The following is a 20989-nucleotide window of genomic DNA, read 5'->3' as shown; positions in this document are numbered from 1 at the left end:
TGAGATGTTGTCACACCAATTAAAAGGAGCATGCAGGGTGAAACTGATGTGAACATGTGAACACATGAAACATAAGTCAATGTATGAAAACATATATGAAACCTGTTCATGTCAAAGCCCCCATTATTTGACTCTACTCTGCACAAAACACAGTATTTCCAGTAATAGAGATCATCATTCACAGCCTAGCCAAACACTGGGAAATATCCAGGGAGATTATGACCTAACTATGCACATCCTGGACTAAGAATTTCAAAACAAAAAAGTCTACTCACATTGTTATTTATGCTGAAATATTACCCAACTTCTCTACCACTTCTGAGTTCCAAAATATACTAATCGTCTTCATAGGAATATATTATTTATTTCATTTTAAAAACTTTCATATACAACCTCCAACTGAGGAAGAAGTGATGAACAAAAACATCTTAGGATAAAGTGTCTAAAGAGCAGAGCTCCTGATGGGTTTGATTTACATCTGAACGGATTTAGCATCAGCATTTAAAAATTGCAGAAGTCTACACAACCCTCTCCAAACTCAAATTTTGCAACTCATAAACCTCTCTGAGATTTATAACAGCTTGCTTTGCAGTGTATTCTGCATCCCATATGCTGGGCTGTTAGGTGGTTGGGTGGACAGAAGTATTAATATTAATAGAGATTTATAAAATTATAGATGTCAAACTTTATGAACACTGACCCAAATATAGAGCATACTACCTCAGAATTAAATACATCCAAAAAAAGGTACAACTCCAGGGTGAAAGTAACTATTCGTACCACAAACAGTAACAGCAACATAAACAAACAAAAAAACACACTCTTTAAACATTGGATCACCTTGGCAGTGGTCCTAACTCAGAGAAGAGAACGACAGTGACTGTTTAGCTCAAGGTTTCATAGATTGGCCTGAGCTGGCTTAGCAAAGATGAATGCAGTCACTGTGTGACATGTCAAAGGCAGTGAATGAAGGGAAGCAGAGCAACTGAGAAATATTTTCCCATTTTCCATGTTTCCCGTGTTGTTTCTTTTCTTTTCTTTTCTTTTCTTTTCTTTTCTTTTCTTTTCTTTTCTTTTCTTTTCTTTTCTTTTCTTTTCTTTTCTTTTCTTTTCTTTTCTTTTCTTTTCTTTTCTTTTCTTTTCTCTACAATATCAATACCCTATTAGCAAATCTAAGGATACCTAGCATAAGGGCAGTCTGACATCTAACATGTATTAATTTTCAGAGCTACATATTTTCTCTTCTTGAATAGAGAACAAAAAACAGTTTGGTGACTGCTTTTGCTAAACACTTCTTGCACAACCTGGGCAGATACCCAGCTGAGCCTTACATTGTGTGTCCATGAGACAGCCTAACAATGTACTTTCAATCTGCTAATGTGAAAGAGAACTGCTACTATATCTATCAAAGCTTTAGAAAGCAAAAAAGAAATCCAGTGCATATTGGAAACAGTGGGCTACCAACTGTATGCAGTTCTTTCTCACTCAGCCCAGCATCAGCTGGTAGATGGTAGATCACTGCAGAGTGTGCAACGGCTTATCTGTAGCACCAGCAATGCAGGATCTCCTTTTTGACTTTTAGGTCACGTCCATCAGTCAATGAGATGTCTACGTAAAATTAAATATCCTTTAAATACACCCCTATACTAATAAAGTGTAAACACTTTTGCATTACTATATAACAGAATATAACTCTTGTAAAAAGGATTAAAAATGACTGAACTTCCCATTGACAACATTTTTTTTCAAAATAACAGAATGGATACTTCAACCAACTTTTGAGAAGTCTTTGAAATCAAGAGCTGCCATCACAAAACTATCTAAAAAGTAAATTTTTTTTGCTCATCTGAGAAAATTATATAGCAAAACACAGATATAAATTTTCACCTTTTGATTAAATACATCACCCACCAACTCAATACAATATCTATTGTTAATTCCTGCAGCTGTGGTTGTATATCCTTTCATTCTTTCCTATAGCTTAAAAAAAAAAAAAAAAAAGTGACAAGAACAACTGAGAACAACTGAGAGCTATGAAGAGGAAATGTGATATCATTTTCTTATTGTTATCCAGAATTCCAGAATGACATGGATAGATGTGGAAGCCTATCTTTGACTTTTTCCAGATGTCTGTGGAACTGTATCAGCATTCCAGCTTTGTTTTATGTGGATGTGTATTTTGTGAACTTCTTTGTTCAGGCTTTTCTTTTTCACCACGTGTGAGGGAATTTTAACAACATTTCAGCCAGAACATGAGAAGTTGCAAAAATAATTTTAAAATTCATGTACCACAGATGTGCTGCAATCTAACTTGTGGAAAGGCTGTTGAGACAACAGGATGGTAATGAACAGGTGGTATTTGCACTCAAGGTGATGCGATTTCATGAGCTGAAATTTATTTTGGTTAAAATTCCTCATAAAAATATGATACCATGAGATTGCAGTACCAGAAGATATGGCCAGTCCTGCTTGGCTGTAGAACTACTACCCTGGGCAGAATCATGGCTCAGATTATGTGTCAACAAGACAAACCTAATCTTGGTTATCTCCAAAAGTTTTCATTTGCAAACTGCATAAAATTATTAATGACACTTTGAGGTGGGACTGGAAGCTGAAGTGCTTATCTGAACCCAGCTGTGACTAAAAATAATTATTCCTGTACTTCAATTCCCTCCCCCAGATCTTGTTGGGGCAAGAGATGCATGAATTGCAACCCAAAGGACTGCGCAAAAGCAAGTTCAGTATGGACTCTGAGCTGCTAAACCAGAGACAGGTGGACAATATACCTATACATTGCTGACTTCCCTCCTCCCCCCTTCATGCATCCTCTCCTCCTGCACATTTCCCTGTTCATGGCTTCTGAGCATCCATCCAAGGAGAAGTGCACATTCAACAGATCATTTCTGCTCAATAGCTTCTTTCTGCAGAAAACAGTGATTTACTGTTTGACCATATATACATGTACTGCAGATAACAATACTACAATTGCTTCCATTTTGATAACTAAATCACTGACTTCTTTTTTTCTATTAGATCTCAAAGTATTGCATCCCCTGACATCTTGCCTGTTTTACACCTCTCTGCACCTTTTTGGAAGCACAGAGCATCTTCCTACCTCACTGGTACCTAGTGTTTTAAACTTTGGACAATTCCATGAAATTCAATTTTATTAGTGAAAAACAGTGCTGAAATCCTTTCACTCCCCCACTCCACCCCCAACCCCTTTGCTTACCAAGATTGGCTAATTGGGTAACTCAATTAGGCTGATTCTTGAAATTGCACAGGTTGTTGTTCAGTACAAAAACTTAATAATCACAGAAAACTCCTGCTATAAGGAATAAGGTCCCTAAAAATGAAAATGTGCATGCACATTTATATAATCAGAAAGAAAGAAGCACAACTGAACAGCAGTTTAAAAGCATTTCTTGACCCCTTCCCACAGCACTGACCTTTTGTGTTTCTGCTAGTCTTATAATTTATCTGTAGGCAAATAAAATATCAGATAGACAATAATATGCTAAAGGATAGCCAAGAAATAATGAGAATTGGTTGAATAGCAGTGTTATGAACTTGGAACTGTTGTCAGCAAAATAGTATCAGCTTCAATTATTATTATTTTTTACTCTTGTAATAATTGTCTGTTGCAGTTTGTGAGAGTCTTTAGCTGACATCTGCACAAATATAAAAAAAGTTAGCCACAAGAAGCATTTACTATCTTCTTTATATTAAAACAGAAAAAAAGTCCAGACATAAATAAGGCTTTCAACAGTACGTCTTCTAATTCCACGAGTTTTATATTGCAGCTGTGTTTAATTAACACTAGACCACCACACCCTCCAGGTGGAAGATTTTGAGGACCATTAAAATCCAGTTTGGTGCCTTGACTGAGGTCTGTATTTCTAAGAATGATGGTTCGTTGCTAGACGCTACAATAGAGCCTGTTCTCAGTATAATTTGAGTCCTTTGATGTTCCTATGGTACAGGCAAGAACATGGGTTCTCTCAGAAACATTACATTATTTGCAGACAGACCTGTCAGGTCTAGGAAAAGCAGGAATTTCTTGGAACCTGCTACATAGCCATCTGCATTGCCAAGAAACTGCAGGGTCACAATCCATGACTAGGTCACAATCTGCTGGTTTAAAGGATGCATTAAAAATCATCCTCTTACATTTCAATATTCTTGATCTGTGTGCCAAAGAGACCCTGAAAAAAAATATTTTGGTCAGGCTATATGAAGTTTCTTGGCCATAATGACTTTACAGGTGAAGTGATTCATGAACCAAAAATGCATGTTAACGGTTCTGTGTCCTGTACGCTGGGGGCTGGCTGTCTTCTTTTGAAATGTATGACTCTATGCATCATAGAAATAACAGGTAGGACTTCCTATTTATTAACGTACTCTAAATTACATTGCTCCCAATATCCTTCAGAACTGAAGTTCTTTTTTTTTTTTTTTTTTATTATGAATAACCTTTTACTCTTCTAATGAGTACAGTAATAGATTGATGATACTACACCCCACACTAGCTGGAGTGCCTCAGGAACATTTACAAATATTCAGTGCTTTCAGCTTTAAAATAGGTATCTGGTATCACTGATAATATTTGGAAATCAAGTTCATTTTCTGGTCACTGGACTTTGAAAGATAGTGTATCCCACTTTCTTTTTTTCTAGACACATAAAAATATAATTATGGTTTTGTCATGAAATATTTTTCATTTACTACAGCTTTCAGATTTTTTTTTCACCATTGAAAATCTTACTGGTTGTAGTCCAGATGATGACTATAACATCTCTAAAATTCAGTTTATTGATTCCTTTAAACAAAATCCTAAAAGAATTTGGTATGATAAAATTCAGCAGTAAAAATCGTATATATGGATGGAAATGGTGCAGTGCTGCAGATCTAGATATCAGGAAAATGCTGGACTTGTAATGAAACAAAAGAGGAATGTTTAAGATTGAAATCAAGTCTTCCCTTCTAAACTCATCTAATGAGTTCTCTTCCTTCCAAAGATTTGAAAGGTATTTTTCCTTCTTTGGTGAGTGCAAAGGAATTTTACTTATTTATTTTGCCCTGTGTGATAGATGTGCTGCATGTTGTTTACGCAGAAGTTGTATTGTACAGGGTCTTCTCGCACCCTGTGTGGTTATTGATTCAGACATGCATACATACATACATATATATATGTATATGGCAGAAATTGAAGGCAATTTTAAGGCCTTTTCCATTTAGAAGTGGACTCAAAATGTGCAAAGTTCAGACATAATTTTACCCAGACTCAGGGCTGTGTTCTAACACACTGACACATGAGAGCCCACCAAAGCATTTCAAGTCCAAGTCTGTGAAGAAAACGTTTTTTCCCCCAAATGGCTCCATGCCACATTTATGTGAACAACGCCTTTTGCTTTGTTTCATGGGGTGATTTTTCCTTACGTCGCAGATTCCATGGAACAGCTAAGTAAACCCTGTCCTTTCCACTCCACCTTAACCTTGAGTCAAGATCTGCCTTTTGTCCTGAGCAGTCCCCAGGCTGCACCTCAGACGGCTGCCACCCCCAGGCAGGATGGCTCACCTTTTAGCTAAGGGCCTAGCCATGGCAGAGCTGCTCTGGTTAGCAGTTGGCATCTCAACTCACTTTTGCTGCTCACTTCCCAGTTGAGACCCAGAGCACACTGCCGACACAAAGCATCCAGAGGCATAGCAGGCTCAAGCCCAAGGGCTTGGACCCAGGGATAAAAACTGGCTCAGACTTAGAGTGGGTACATACAAAGTCTCACAGTATCACACTAGCAAATTGGGTTTTCTAGGAATACTCAAAATGATTACATGATGAAGAGCAATACATAAAGATGTAAACAATCTAACACAAGATAAATCCTCAGAATTAAAGTGAAATATTTATTTTCAGTGGAAAGCATTTTTCTAAACAGTGTTTAACACACAAATATATAGTTTCCTATTTCTTCACAGTAACTCCCCTAAGACTCTCCACTAAATATTTATGTTACAGTGATTTGAATGATCAGCACGGGAACTTTTCAACATAGTACTCTGCACCAGAACAGAGATGCTGGTTGCTAAAGCACCATGGTGTTGGTCCTTACATACCCCATACTGTTACAACAAAACACTGTAGATGAGCCAGAAAAAACACTGAAACAGTACTGCTGGTGTGTGAGGTCTGTCCCTGTAAAGGGACACACAGCCCTGTAACTGGTTGTGTGAGCAGCCTGTTTCTGACTTTTCTGGTCTTTTAAAAACTTTTCACAATATGGAAAGCAGACTTTCTAGTAATTTGGGACATAAAAGCAGTTGGTATTGCATAACGTCTGGTAAGATTTTCATAGGAGGGTCAAGAATATAACTAGAAGACAAACAACAGAAGACAAACAAAAAAAGGTTCCTTTTTGCGTGTTTGTTTCTTAATTTACCAAGAACATAAATCACCAAAAGAACTACCGTCCTCCACACACATCCTGCTCTCCTCTCTACTATTCAAGTTTTATCAAGTGCCTTCTCCTGCACAGCTGGCCTTCATTTGTTTTTTGCTACTTCTGCCTTTAAGCAGGCAGAGGGAGACAGACAACAGCTACTCTGTCCCTCTGTCAGCAGCCCCCAAAACAAGGTGACAGTGATAGTCACCCTTTTACATCCCTGCAGTTTGGTGCACTCATCCTAGCTACAGCTGGGACACATGGCAAACAAAACTGCCCAAGACAGCATCACAGTGTTAACAGGTCCACTGCATGTTTCCTCTGGTGCAGCAACAGAACACCTTTGGAAGTCCACCAGCTTCAGAAACAAGCTATACTCTGCATGCAGTGGCTTCCCAACTCTTCTCTCCAGTGTCAATCTGACTGTCAAAAACACAGACTCTGAGGTGATTCCTTTCACTGCCACTCAATGTCAGACAACTTTCTTCTTCAGTTCAAACATTTCATCAAAATTTAGCCAGTTTCAATCTGTACTGCATTTTTAGTTTTATCTTGCTCTGAAAACGTCTGATATTTATATTGTTGTACTGACATATATCACAATGTAAATTATCACAGAAATTTGATGTAGATTATGAGATACAGTACTGGGCTTTCAAAATGTACTATGCTGCAACAAATACTCTCAAAGCACACAGCGTAATTCCTTCTTTCACTGCATCATGAACACAAAGAGAAGAATTATAAACTCTAAGACTGCATCCTGAAGTCACTTTTGGACAGAAAACAAACAAACAAAAACAACATCTTTTTGCCATTCATGTCATGTTCATGATGAATATTTTCATGTCAGGAAAATGGGGAGTTTGTATGCAACCTGGAAGACATGATTTCTTTTTCTTTGTTAATAATCTTAAATGACAGCACCTTAAATGAAGGAACACAAATAAGTATACTAACTTCATTCCAGCATGATTATATACATTTTGCGGAAGGTTTTATATGTTAATGCTGAAAAAGAATATTTAGAATATTGCTGGATTTTCACATGGAAGCATGTGAGTCTAGAAATAAAGACTCCGTAAGTACAATGAACACTAACTTTCTGAACTGTTATGCATAATGCCCAGCAGGAAATTAAGCAAGACTTATCATACATGCCTAAGAAGCAATTACAGAAGTTTCTGTTTCCTCAATCGTAAATTTCCTCACTGCATAAAGTTACACTGGAAGTGTTGAAGCAATGATGACATTCAGCATGTACTGGATTAAAGTAAAATTAACTTTCATGTGGACAATAAACTATTGTTGCTTTTTATTTATTTTTTTATCAGGCAAAAAAACTCACATTAAAATCTTTCATTGTTTAGAGGCTTATCAGAGGATGTGTTCCACATGATCTACTGCATGATGCTAGGCATCCTTTTAGTCATGAGTTCTCCTTGATTCCACAGACAGATCCATTTTTACACATTTTATGACTCAGACACTGCATATTGCCTATGCACGAAACAGTAAACAACAAGGGATTTACAGGAACTATACTTTTTTATTCTTAATGTCATTCTCCCACCTTTCTGTTATTTCTTAAGTTTTCAGAAGTACTCGCCATGCAAAGCAGGTTTGGAAGCATCTTAATCAGCTATGAACTCGCTACAGACAATGCATGCTTGCATTACTTGTGCTAATCTCTTAAGAATTTTCTGTCTCTCAGTGGAGATTTGGATAAATGGTTGTTGCTTTTATGCTCAGTCATTGCTTTTAAATTCATAATTTTACAGGGACAGTTGCTGATATGAGGACATTATCAGAATATTAGTTTATTGGAATATTTCAAAATTTTCAGTATTTTCAAAATACTTGAAGGCAGCCCTGCATGAAATGATGTGTCCAAATAGCTGACGAGTCCATGAGATATATGTTCAGACTCTAAGCAGGTGTTCAACTAGTAAGTCATGGTATTTGAAAGTCCTGCATGCATCTGCCACACACCATTGCAATAGAAGTAGGAAATTCTGAATGCAATTTCTTAATCCTTTGCCCCTTTATAAGTAGAAATACTATCTTTATTTCCAATGAATTAATAAATCCACCTAGAAATATGTTGGTCTTTACAATACAGTACTTTTCAAAACCCACACAACCTTGAAAGGATACTCAGGAAGATAAAAGACATGAAATCTCACTAGATACAGAGGAAAAAGTACCTGGTACTCATTCCTATGAAAGGTCAACTGCAGTCCTGAGTCTGAGCTTTCAATAAATGGAGAATTCTAATTTGTTTGTACTGGATATTGCTGCTTCCTAATATAACCCAAAGCCCCAGGGACATGCTGGTAGTAATACAAACACAGGACGGTCTTTCAGCCAAGAAATCATTTTAAATTTATCTAAAGTAGAAAGTTATTATAATTCCACAATGGTGGCATGCATTTGTTTGACATTCACCACAGCATAGTGGGGGCAGAGAAGTATCTGAATTTAGTTCCCATGATCTAACAGAGAAGCTATCTAGGCAACTTGATGATTTAAGTCTATTCTCCCTTTTTTCTTCACATAACCATTTTGTAAATAAAGCATCCAAGGTATATACAGTAAACAAATGCAGAATTTCACAGAAATCTTTAGAAAGATTTCCAGGCATTAATTATGGATCCATCAGTTCTATTATTTGAGGTACAAGAAAAATATCCAGAAGTACCATAACTGCCAATTTTGATATTCCAGCAAATATTGAATACAAACTTAATCACTTTATAGCTGATTAAAAGCGCAGCTGAAAGAAAAAAAAAATATTTCTTAATTGTATTTCTTAAGGAATAAAATATTGTTCTGAAAGAATAAGCTTCTCAATAGATCTGGATGTAGACTTCAACACCAGGAGATGGTACAGTCAGCACAAGATAAAAAATGGGTGAATATAACACTACAAATAAGAGAAAAATAAAATGGAATATTTTTACAGACTACTAAACACAAGAAGAGGATACACTTACAGAGGACTAGTACAATAAGGAATATTTTCACTAACTTACAGAAAGTAAAGTTTAAAATGAACATCATGGAAAATATTGCTGTTGCTGGTGGAAATGTCATTTCAAAAACATGTTTAAAATTAGTCCTAGGAAAGAACTATGGCAAGCATACTGAAGAACTTATTACCTCTATGTTACCTCTATGTTTATTACCTTGTGATCAAATTTGCAATTGCCTGTCTCACAGATTCTATATGCAAAGGGCATTGCTTAACCTAATAATCAGAATTTTATTTCATCAGAAGTACAAATTTAATAATGAAATTGTATTACTGCACGAATACTACTACATCTCAAAATCCAATTCTGTGTTATCTGGAAATATCATCAGTGTAACAAGACTGATTACCTAGCTCTTGATGGCTTAAGAAGATTAATGCAGCTCACGCGTGCTGTATTTATCTTTTTCCCTCCCTATATGAACTCTGATGTAAAAAATGAACTATCTGGTTATGTTAGTTCCATTCAACACAGCTGTGGCTAACCAGAAATTTTTTATTAAGCCAAGTGACAAGTTCTAGCAGCAAGATTTTACACGTGCTAGGCAATATTGGCAAGGTTGTGAAGAAACAAAAACCCTCTGTTGGCTAAATGTTTTTAAACTCCTCTATCAACCCACCAGCATATATCTATCTACCTTAGAAAATGCTATGGCATTTTTGTAGCCATCCTGAAAAAGAAGGAAAGGTATGACCTCTAAAAGAGGAAAGGGATGAAAAATAAGAATCTGAAGAAGCTAAACATTGTAAGACTTGTTTTTTTTAAAACACTATCAGCTGATTATGAATAACTTCAGCATAAGAGCAGAGTATTTAAAAATCAGTCAAAAACTACTTTCTGCTTTGCTCTTGCAGATGGCCCAAATTAATCTGCTTCTAGATGTAAAAGATTATTAAAGGGATGATTGTCCTTAATTTCCAAAATGAAACTATAACTGTATAAGGTTTAAGAGGTGACAGTCTGTGTCACGTCTCTAATTTAAACATTTTTCAAGTGTTTTTATTACTAAAATGAAAACATTTTCAGAAGACATAATACAGCAGTGTGAAAAAAACTGAAAACAGAAATGATCTTTTGATTCAGAAGCTGGCATTTAAATATGCCCAAAGTGACCTACAGAATTTGAAGACAAAGATATACCCTTCTCTCATCCATTTCTTAAACTGGCAGAAATTAGATGATTAACTACACAATGCAACAAATTTCAAAGAAAACACAGAATCAAATAAAAACATTAATACATTCATTTCTGATGTGAAAATGATGGAGTCATAGAATCAGCTTTAATTTCCCTTAAGGAGGAAAGTAGCAGAGAGAACAAACACTGTAGTACCATGCGGACAATTCACGTACTTTATCCTTGGAGCATTTAAACACAAATCAAAATAATTACAAGTTTTTTGTTTGTTTCTTTTTTTTTTCCTTCTTTTGCTAGTACACCTTTTCCCCTTCCTTGTTGTATTGCCCTTATATTCAGTCTAGAAAGTATTGCACCAAAAGTCCTGGTCCACTTTTGCACTACCTACTCTCACTTCATTTACATGAGGGCAATGTATGGTGTAATTTATTCAAACTCAGAAATTCAGTTCCAGCAAAATCAAAATAAAAATTAAATTTAAAGAAAAAATCAAATATTGCAGTATATCCAAAAATCCCTCACAATAGTATTTGCAGATGGCGCTCCTTCACATGGGGCTGTGAACAAACTGGGAGACAGAATTCAAAACAGTCTTGAAATCATTCTGGAAGAAACTGGGCAAGCACAAATTTCTGTTATAATGTAGGGGTACTCATCTATATAAATATGGAAAAAAAAATACATTAGCTGCTCTGCAGAAAAGGATTTGTAGGTTATAGTGAACCACAAAGTGGGAGAGAATGCTGCTGGTCGAAAAAAAAAAGTACCATATAGTAACACACAAACAGGTATTGTCACTTGTAGACATATAGGTAATTATTATATTCAGAACGTATTAAAAAAATTCTCAGCTGAATTACTGCCTTTCATTGGGTACTGAACTTCAAAGAACTATGTTGACCACTTGGAGAACACAGAAATAGACCAACAAGTAAACATGGCCCATGAAGAAAGTTTGGAGGTACTGAAGTTCTATTAAGAGAAGAGAACGAAAGGAGTATATGTGACAGACATGACAGCAGCCTTCAAATACTTAACAGTAACCAAAAAGAGAAATAGAAATGTTTTCTCCATTTCTACAGTATATTGAAGGAGCAGGACAAGGTATTTTGACTAAGGGGGAAAAAAGTCCCTAATGATAAGCATCAGAAGAGACCATAGAATATTTCCAGTTGGGCACACAGGATTTAAGAATAAGATAAACAGCTGTAAAAACTGTTTCATTAATAGTTGATCCCAGTCTGGATAGGGAAACAGAAAACTCTAGTCTTCTTGTCTACACTTCTGTGTTTCTTATTGAGTGAAAAGAGTTGAATAAACATTAACAGCTAACTCTAACAGGCAGAGATCATAACACTGTGCAGATGCTACAGGCACAGTGCTGTCATTTCTCCAGCTATAGCTTAGCACACTGCTGTAGTCAATTTTGCAAAGCATTATTCATATAGCTGGGGAACAGGAAATACAGTAGGGCTGTGTCACCAAATAATTACAAGCAGAAGTACTACCAAAGTACTTTCTGGAGTAGGAATTCTGTCTTTTCCTCACCTTCACAGTACCACACATTCTCTGATGCCATTTAATGACAATAATTTATGTTTCAACTAGTCTAACCAAGGACTTGGTATCTTTTGTCTCTTTGATCCTCAATGGTCTTTATAACTTTTTTAACTTCTTCTGCACCTTGCAGATCCAGCATCCATAATGCCAGCATCATGTTCCCTTCTTCATTAACTTTACCTGAAGTTGATCAACTATCGCCATACCGGTGAACCAAATGGTGCCAGTTTACTCTGGCTCTGAAATTCAACAACTGATTTTTTTTTTTTTTTTTTTGGTATTGCTAGACTGTTAGAACAACCTCTGGAACAAGTTTTTTTGGCCCACTTCTTTTCTCCCAAAATGTCGAGCATGGCTTGGGAGTTCACATGGGCCAAATACTGTTCCCAACAGGTAACTTAAACACACTCTGTGCCCAGGAGGCAAAGAGAGATTAATAGTGAGGATGTGGGTCATCATGTCAACTGGTCTCAGTGTCAGAGAGCAGCCTGAGGCACATTTAATTTACTACTACATCCATACCCATTATCCTATAAGGCCATTTGTAAGGAAATCATTATTAATAGCAGCAAGAATAGAAGATACTGAATTTAGAGATGTTAATTACAGATAGAAACGGTATGTCTTCTCCTTCTTTTCTTCAGGAGTGTATTCTTCAGAATGAAGTAATTTTTAAAAATTGTTTTCCACTGTAGCTCCCAATTTCCACCACAGGAGGAAGAAAACGCTACATGGTTTCTTCTCTGTCTTGGATGGTTACGAACTCTCTACCCTACAAACAGTGTCTAACAATGATACAAGTGCTATAATCTAAGCACAAATAATATATTATTAATCACAAGAATATTAGATATAGGAAATCAACTCATGCAGTTCACACAATCAATAATAATAAACATTTCTAAAAAAAAAAAAAGAAATTATACTTTTGAAGGTCTGACTTGAACTGACAAAGCCTAAGACATTTCAGTTAAGACCGATATTTCATAAACAAAATTATGTCTTTTACTTCGAGAAATGGTTTGAGTTAAAGGTGAAATTATAATGTGTGCTCCAAGTTTCCTTAGGATTTTGTTGCTTTAAGTTAAATCACATAAGGTTTCACATAAGGTTCCTTGTGTTTAATTGTAGTATAACTGTTTATTCAAGTGGCAGCAGCATACTCTGATAAATTAAATGGACATTTATCAAGGGCAAGTTGACAGTTTTAAATGTTAAACATAACCATTGTAAGACAAGTACAAATAGCTTCTACCTGGAGGTTACATATCCAAACCGCTGGATAGATATTTTAATTAACTTCTGCACAATAAAGAATATTTGCTTCTGAATTATTGAAGAACATTTCCTGAGAGAGTTAAGATATAAAATGTCATGCAATATATTTGTAAGTACTGTTTATATATAAATAAAACCTGAAAATCCTTCTTCCTATATAACGCAGGCAAGAAAGAGACAAATACGGTTTAAAAACAAATCTTGAGGTCAAGATTTAATTTTTAATTAAAAATCAGCTTAACAGAGTTCCATCAGACAGAGGCATAATACATGGTTAGAGCCGTTTTTATTAGTATATCTTTTTTTTCTTAGTTCAGTGAATTATTAATTAATAACAGTGTACCACCTCCAGTTCTGAGGGCATTTTGAGAAAGCCTAAAGATGAAAATACACAACAACCATCGCTAAACCCAAACAGAATATACTGAGAAACGTATGTGTGGGAATGAATGAGTTAACATTTTTCTGTTTTGCTAAACCCATCTAGACTTCTTGCCCTAGTAACAGCAATTCTTAAGGCAACAAGCTGGGAAAGAGGAAGAAAGCTGCAAACCCATAAGAGGAGAGTGGTAAGTGCCTTCCCATCAACCCTTCACCTTTCAAACCACTGAAGCATCTGAACACTTAAAATACTAATAAAAGCTAAAAAGTTTTACTCACAGTTAAAACCAGGTTCAATAGTTTTTCCAGCTTCAAGACTGTTTATTGTAATCTGAAAGATGATGTGCAGCAGCAGGAATGATAGACTGGTGAAACACAGAGATTTTAATAATCGTCCTGTATGCCCTGGAAGACAAAACATACATACATGTAGTTGGTGAATTTCTTAATATCTCTTAAATTTTAAAAATAATAAGAACAATAAAAATATTCTGACCATTGATATTTCTGCAAGTCAGAGCCTCATTATTCTCGATTGACTCTTAACAAGCAATGCCATAGCAAAAAGCTTAAAATTAAGGTACCTTTGAGTACTCTTTAATTACAAAAGCTAGCAATTGCTGTTACTGATATTTCTTTTTACTTTTGATTTAAAAAAAAAAAAAGTTTCTTGAGTCCCCAGATAGCAATTTTATATAACAAATAACATCATTATTCTTATCACCATGTTACCTGATACAAAGTATGGATGATACTTCCAATCTTGGGAAAAATAAAAACCTGTTAACCTAATTACACTTTCCAAAACAAATTACATTGGAGGAGGTATAACAACAGAAGAACCTCAGTTTGGCTCAGAAATATAGACATGCTTTCAAACGAATGTTTTGCTTTGTGCAGACTGCCCTCTTTCTCTTCCTGTAGTAGCTTTTTGAAAAGAATTTTCAGTGCACACTGAAGAATACTGTGCCAGATACATTTGGTCTTAGTTCCTCTATGATTTACTGGATATATATAGCCAAAAGCGAATAGCAAACATTTGATGGAGACTTAGAAAATGCCTTATAAATCCTCTAGGAAACACTCAGCTTTATCACAGGCAGCCAATTTTGCAAGGGATGAATAAATAAAGTAAACCATTAGTATTTCAGAAAATATGCAACTTTAACAATAAGTTTTGTTGTTGATGAAAGACGACACTACTTATCACCCTGCTTGACCTATTTACAATAAAAGATCTATTTCTTAAGTATTTTATACCTAGATTTTATACCACCTGCTTCATGCATTTGAAGGTCACTTTTTTTAATTTACAGATCAAAAAACTAAATTGCTGCAATTCTTACACAAGAATATAAATAAATAAAACCAAGGCTGTGGAGGGCAGAACTAGCAGAGTATACTCAGAAAAGGTTCACCCTACATGCATCCTGTTTCTTTCATTCTTACTCTCTGTGGGTCCATTGCAAGCAACTTCTAGAAAGAACACAATGATCAAGACTGACCTGAGCTCTGGCTCAGATTTGATTACTGAGCAAATGCATCCAAAAGCTCACGGTAGATAGTCAACTGTCCCATTAGTTTAGGCTTAAGATCCCACTAAGGGGGTTTTGTTATTCTTGATGGACATAATCTTTCATAGAAGTCCTTTTGAAATTTGGTAAGTGGTTTCTAACCACTTGCACTGTAAGAAAAGATGCAAAGGCACTAAAATAGAGACATAAGACAGCACTAGGGAAATGCACTAGCTTAAGGAGATTTTGGTCACTAACTCAATGCATGCACTAAAGCAACTCACCAGTCAGTACTCTCCTCTGTAAAATGAAATCTAAAATTCTTTGGGAACTGATTATCTCTTACAACATCTGCCTAGTATACAGTATGGTCTTAACCAGAACACATAGAAATTTCACATGCTGGATGCTTTAAATACCCAACTTTTTGCTTTTTTTAAACATGATAAAATGCCCTCTGTGTGTGAGTGTATTTCTCTTTCCTTTGGTGATGCCAGTAGCTCAGAGGAGAGTGTCCTTGACCTGATAGTTAGATCATATTGGTTTCATGGAATTTAGATCAGGTCTACTTCAGATAGACAAAAAGCATTCTGTGACAGAGATCTCTTCCTCATTCCTAGGCTGGCAAAATGAAGGGTAAAATATTGAGGACCAAAGCAATTATATCATAATTATCACTATGTACTATACAGATGACAGGGAAACAAGGTATGGTTCATATTTTGCATCTATCCAGTAAATCAGCTTTCTGTTTTATACTGTGTTGAGCTTACATGGCAAAGTCTAGGTAGCAGGGGGCTGCAGGGGTGGCCTCTGTAAGAAGAGTTGAGCAACTGCCCCATGTTAGATAAGGGCCAGTTTCAGCCGCTGGTTGGGGAGGAGGTAGAATAGGGTGGTTGAGGGAGAAGGCGGTTTTAGTTTGCTTTTAGTTTCTCACTGTTCTAGTCTGCTAGTGAACTATAATAAATTATATTAATCTTCCTACTTTGAGTCTGTTTTGCCCGTGACGATAATTGGTGAGTGATCTCCATGCCCTTAACCCTTGAGCCCTTTTTCCATCATATTTTTTCTCCTTGTTCCTTTGAAGAGCAGAAGTGAGAGATTGGTGTGTTGGAGTTTGGCTGTCCATTGGTGTGAAACCATCACATTTCAAGCATATCATCGATGGCCCAAATCGTAGTTAATAATGCAAAAAATCAGATAAATATGATTTAGCAATTTTAGAAAAACTTAGTACCCAAAACTTTTGTTAGGATTGCTCTCTTGACAGTGCAACTTTTGAATACTAATGCCTGTAATGAACTTTTTTTTTTCTTTTTTTTTTTTTCTCTTTTTAAATCAAGACATTGAAGAACTCAAACAAAATGGCAAATGGAAAGAGCAATCCCATATAGGAAATTTTGCAATGTGAAAAAGAAGCTATTTTGTATGACTTTGGTGGTCAAACTGTGCATAGCACAGTAATGGTCAGCCATCAGAGTCTACAGACACAAGACAACCCAGGTTGCAGAGCATTATAAAACATGAAGTAGACTATTATTTTTTTTTTTTTTCAGAGGCCTTTTTTGTTCTACTTGTACTGAAGCTGGCCTAGTGTCCTGGCCTAGTACAAGAACTTCTAAGCATTATGAAATTATAAATAACTCATATTTTCAAAATCATGAGAAGAATGAATATATGACAAGCTACGTGTTACTAAATGAGTTGTTAAATGTGATGTCATATACAACGAAATACAAGGACTGCAAGGACTTTTACATTTTTTTGGCAAGTCTTAGTATTTGGTCTCTTTTCCCTGCATTACCAGATCCCAGACTCATGATATTATGAGAGAGCTGCATACTCTGAATAGACATTTTAAAAAAATATATTTTAAAGTTGAAGACAAACAATTTGACAATACAGATGCCATGTACTCAACAGTTCTGTTAAATCTTTGAGATTTTTAAGAAGGAGAGTCTGGAATTTCTGAAGCTTTGGGTCACAAACTGTCCCCAGAGCTTGGGAGTTAACAGTCCAACTCTGCTCAACTGAGCACTGAATTTTTCACATCAAATTATAATTGGAATGTTTAACAAAATTGTTTCAGTCAGCCTCTAAAGGAAAACAAACTGCAATATAACTAGCCAATGCACATTCATTTCCCAAACTGTTTCCATATAAAGACATAAACTATTAAAAATCTTGGGTCCATCTTTCAATATTCCAAATGCTATTTATCTCCAAAATATACCTTAATTTTAGAATTCATTTTTATAAGCTTGAAAACAAAAATCTTTGAACTGTAGATTGAACAAAGCATTTCTTTAACAAAGACCAAACTTGTGCAATTGTCATCCTTCTAGGAACTGTCAAAAATGTTGACAAAACACTTCTTGAAATGCTGGCAAACCATCTCCTTCTGCACCAAGCTAATATTTTAAAGGATCAGTAACTCTTGTGATAAATGAAGTCTCAGTGTACTGGTAAATATGGCAGAGGAGATACGCTACTGGAAGGCAACTAAACATGCTCAGTGCAGGTTACAGGATTCTTAAAGAGCTGTTTCCTTCGTGGCTATCAGTGGGACAGGACCACCATCACACCCTACTGAGCAGCCGACCTTTGCATGTACAGCTGTGCCAGCAGAAACTAGATGCTACAAGAATTTGGAGAAGAGTAAGAAATATTATGCCCCTGATTTCAAAAGTTTTGGAGAGACATCAACAACTTGGGAGAAATGGGAGTGCTAGAAAAGTCAGTGAATTACTGGATCTGTAATTTATGCCAAGGAAGAAGTGACAGATTTGGACAAAGGATGAGTTTCAATTTATAGTGGGGTTTGGATAAACCCATTTGACTGTATTTTTACTTACATATTTTTTTCTTTCTACTGGAAACTTAGTTTGAAATTACACATAGAAAAAATTAACTGTATGTGTACAGGACTGAGATGGTGAGAAAGGAGAATAACACCCCAGTCCACACTGGAAATCAAAATGCAAGAAGGGAAGCACTGATTGCTTCCCTTCTGTCTTAGATGTATAGACTCGTACATGTTCATCAAGACTGATCTAGGAAGAATCTTCTCACAAAACACCTGGATTTGTACTTTACAGCCAGGTTCTGATTTTACTCACACCATGTGGTGCCACCAGCTTCAGGAAACTGTGGTGAATTGGAAAGAAAGAGCAGAATTTGCCTCATAACTGGCTTGAAAGATTAGAAAAAAAGTGGGTTTGCTTTCAGGTGCAGCGTGCCATTCCTAACGGTACCCAGCGGGATCAAAACCTGGCACATGGCTTTAGAAACATACCCCAGTGTGCTTCAGAAACACACAGGGAGGTTGCTTGAGCCTCTCGGTCCCTCCAGAAGGCTCCTGGGCAAGGGCCTTCTCCCCTCCAACCAACCCAGCAGGAAGGTGGTCAGGATGCAAAGCCTTCATTACCCTCCTTCTAGCCAGCCCAACTGCAACACTAAACCGGATTAAAGAGGGCCGTAAGCTTTCAAACGTGGCAAAGGAATCCATTCCTGTATTTTTCAAAAGTAACGCAGCCAAGAGCTGGATTAGTGATGGCATGTCCCCCCAGCCACAGGCATGCAACCTCAGTACAACTAACTATTTGAATATGCCCAGCTGGGACTGCTGCTGTCAACAAGCACAGCTCTTCACTGCCTACATCACGATTGTATGCAAAGGTGAAGCCTACTGGTCACAACATTTCAAATGCAGAAAAATAGCACCGTAATGTTTAGATGGGCAGTCCTGTGATCTTTTCTGCTACCCCTTTTCCATAAAGCAGAGTATAACAGATTTATTTATCTTATTTTACTTGTACATATGGAACTTCAGAAGAGCTTCTTCCAAAAGGGTGTGCCAACAGGACACGGAATAACTGAATGGTCAGTTGTCACTGACACCCACTTAAAATCACGTATATTAGCTTTTACTATATAATCAGACCAAGAGCTGTTGTGAAGAGCCTATCATATTGTAGTGGCTAACTACTAAGTTGTTTGCAAGGTGCATTTCATTCTACACAGCAATTTCTCTCTCTGATCCATCGGAGGGGGTGCCACGAGAAAATTGGTTGAGTCTGTAACACTGTTAATAACACTACTAATGATTTATCCTGATTTTTTTATTAGTACCATGCATCTACATGTAGAAGCGATAAGTTTACTCTCCACACTGTATTAGTATCAGGACAGAGAAAATAGAGGAGAAAAATAGCAAATTCTAAAAATTAAATTAAGACCATTTACAACCCAGACAGTGTAATTTCTTCTCTCATGATCATACAGATGCTGCACAGTATCACCCACAGAGTAGATCTGAGAGTGTTTGGGTGGTTTATATGAATGTTTTATTATTTGCACTGGGATTTTGTTGAAATATAACCTTAGTGTTGAATTTTCTCAAGTCAGTTGGGTTTTGGATAATTCTAAAATCCCTTTAGCCATACATTGCACAGTGAACTGCTGCTACACTCTCAATTCTACCTCAACGGTTTCACTTGAGCGGTTTTTTACAAAACACTTTTTATGCAGCTCACAGCAGATAAAATACCAAAGCACAAGTCATTTTTCTCATAATCTTTGATAGCACACAGTGAGTGGTAAATATTAATGGGCTCTTAACTTCTGAACTAGTGACACTTCATTTAATAAAGATACTCTATTACAGACACGCAGGATTTATTTTTTAATAAACCTTTTAATCAGTAAGTGACAAACATAAAACTAAAGAGCTCTGGGGAAAAGGCTTGGTTGCAGTAAACTTCTGCAGCACAGACAGGATCAGTCCCACAGATTCCATTTTAGCTAGTAATTTTAGAACCTTATCTTCTTGATTTTCCATCGGGAACCCTAGCTTCACCTCAGAGCCTAACTGGAACCAGGATCCAGGGACTCTCATGTCCTGCTCCATGGCTCCAAATAGGAGTCTGTCAACATCATCTACAGCGTATGTAGATCGGGGCACTTGGGAATGGGAAGTTAAAGAAAACTTATGTACTGTGGAAAAATCTGGATTTTGGAGGTCACTTGACCCACAACAACAAAAAATCAAAATGTCATCATTTCCCCCAAAAATCACACCTTTTGGGCCACCTCTGTTTTAAGCACCTCAAGATACCACAGATTACTTACTGAGACAAAAGAAAGTTCTGATTTGAAGCTGTTGACTGCCAAAGTCTCAGTGGCAATAAAAACTAGGGTTGGTTTCAGCTGATCATCAGAAAAATGTCATCACTGAGTTCAGAATGAACGTCTGCCACTTTGGCCACAAGCGCCAAACATAGATTCACACATTTAAACATATACACAGATGAAAGTTTACAAGCATTAAATAAGTGCTGATATATCTGTGCTGAAGAATCTGGATCAGTCCCCTTTCCTGAATTCATCAGTGCAATAATTGACACTAAAAACAGCGGGACATCTCGTGATGGCCAAGAAAGATGATGAAAGGGTTCAAATACAAGTTCTAAATGCAGCTTGCATTTTCAGAGATGACTAGTTGGTGAAACTTGCAGGTCACAAAACAGTTTAGCCCTGTCAAAGAATGCATTTAAGCACATGCTTACTTTCAAGCACATGAACTGGGAGTGAAGGGCTCTGAATTTTGTAAAATAAGACTCACTGCTTTATTGCTAGAGTATC

The 20989-nt window shown here is 36.5% G+C and overlaps 1 protein-coding gene across 1 annotated transcript in view; it reads right to left on the bottom strand.

Moving 5' to 3' along the window:
• PIEZO2 (piezo type mechanosensitive ion channel component 2) overlaps nt 1–20989 on the bottom strand; it is a 315845-nt gene that overhangs the window by 189716 nt on the left and 105140 nt on the right. The window contains 1 exon segment of the mRNA XM_040549988.1: nt 14112–14237. Coding sequence (XP_040405922.1) covers nt 14112–14237 — 126 coding nt within the window.

Source organism: Cygnus olor, chromosome 2, assembly GCF_009769625.2.
Source record: "Cygnus olor isolate bCygOlo1 chromosome 2, bCygOlo1.pri.v2, whole genome shotgun sequence".
NCBI lineage: Eukaryota > Metazoa > Chordata > Aves > Anseriformes > Anatidae > Cygnus > Cygnus olor.
Note: the sequence above shows the minus strand (reverse complement) of the source record. Positions and strands in the feature narration are given on the sequence as shown.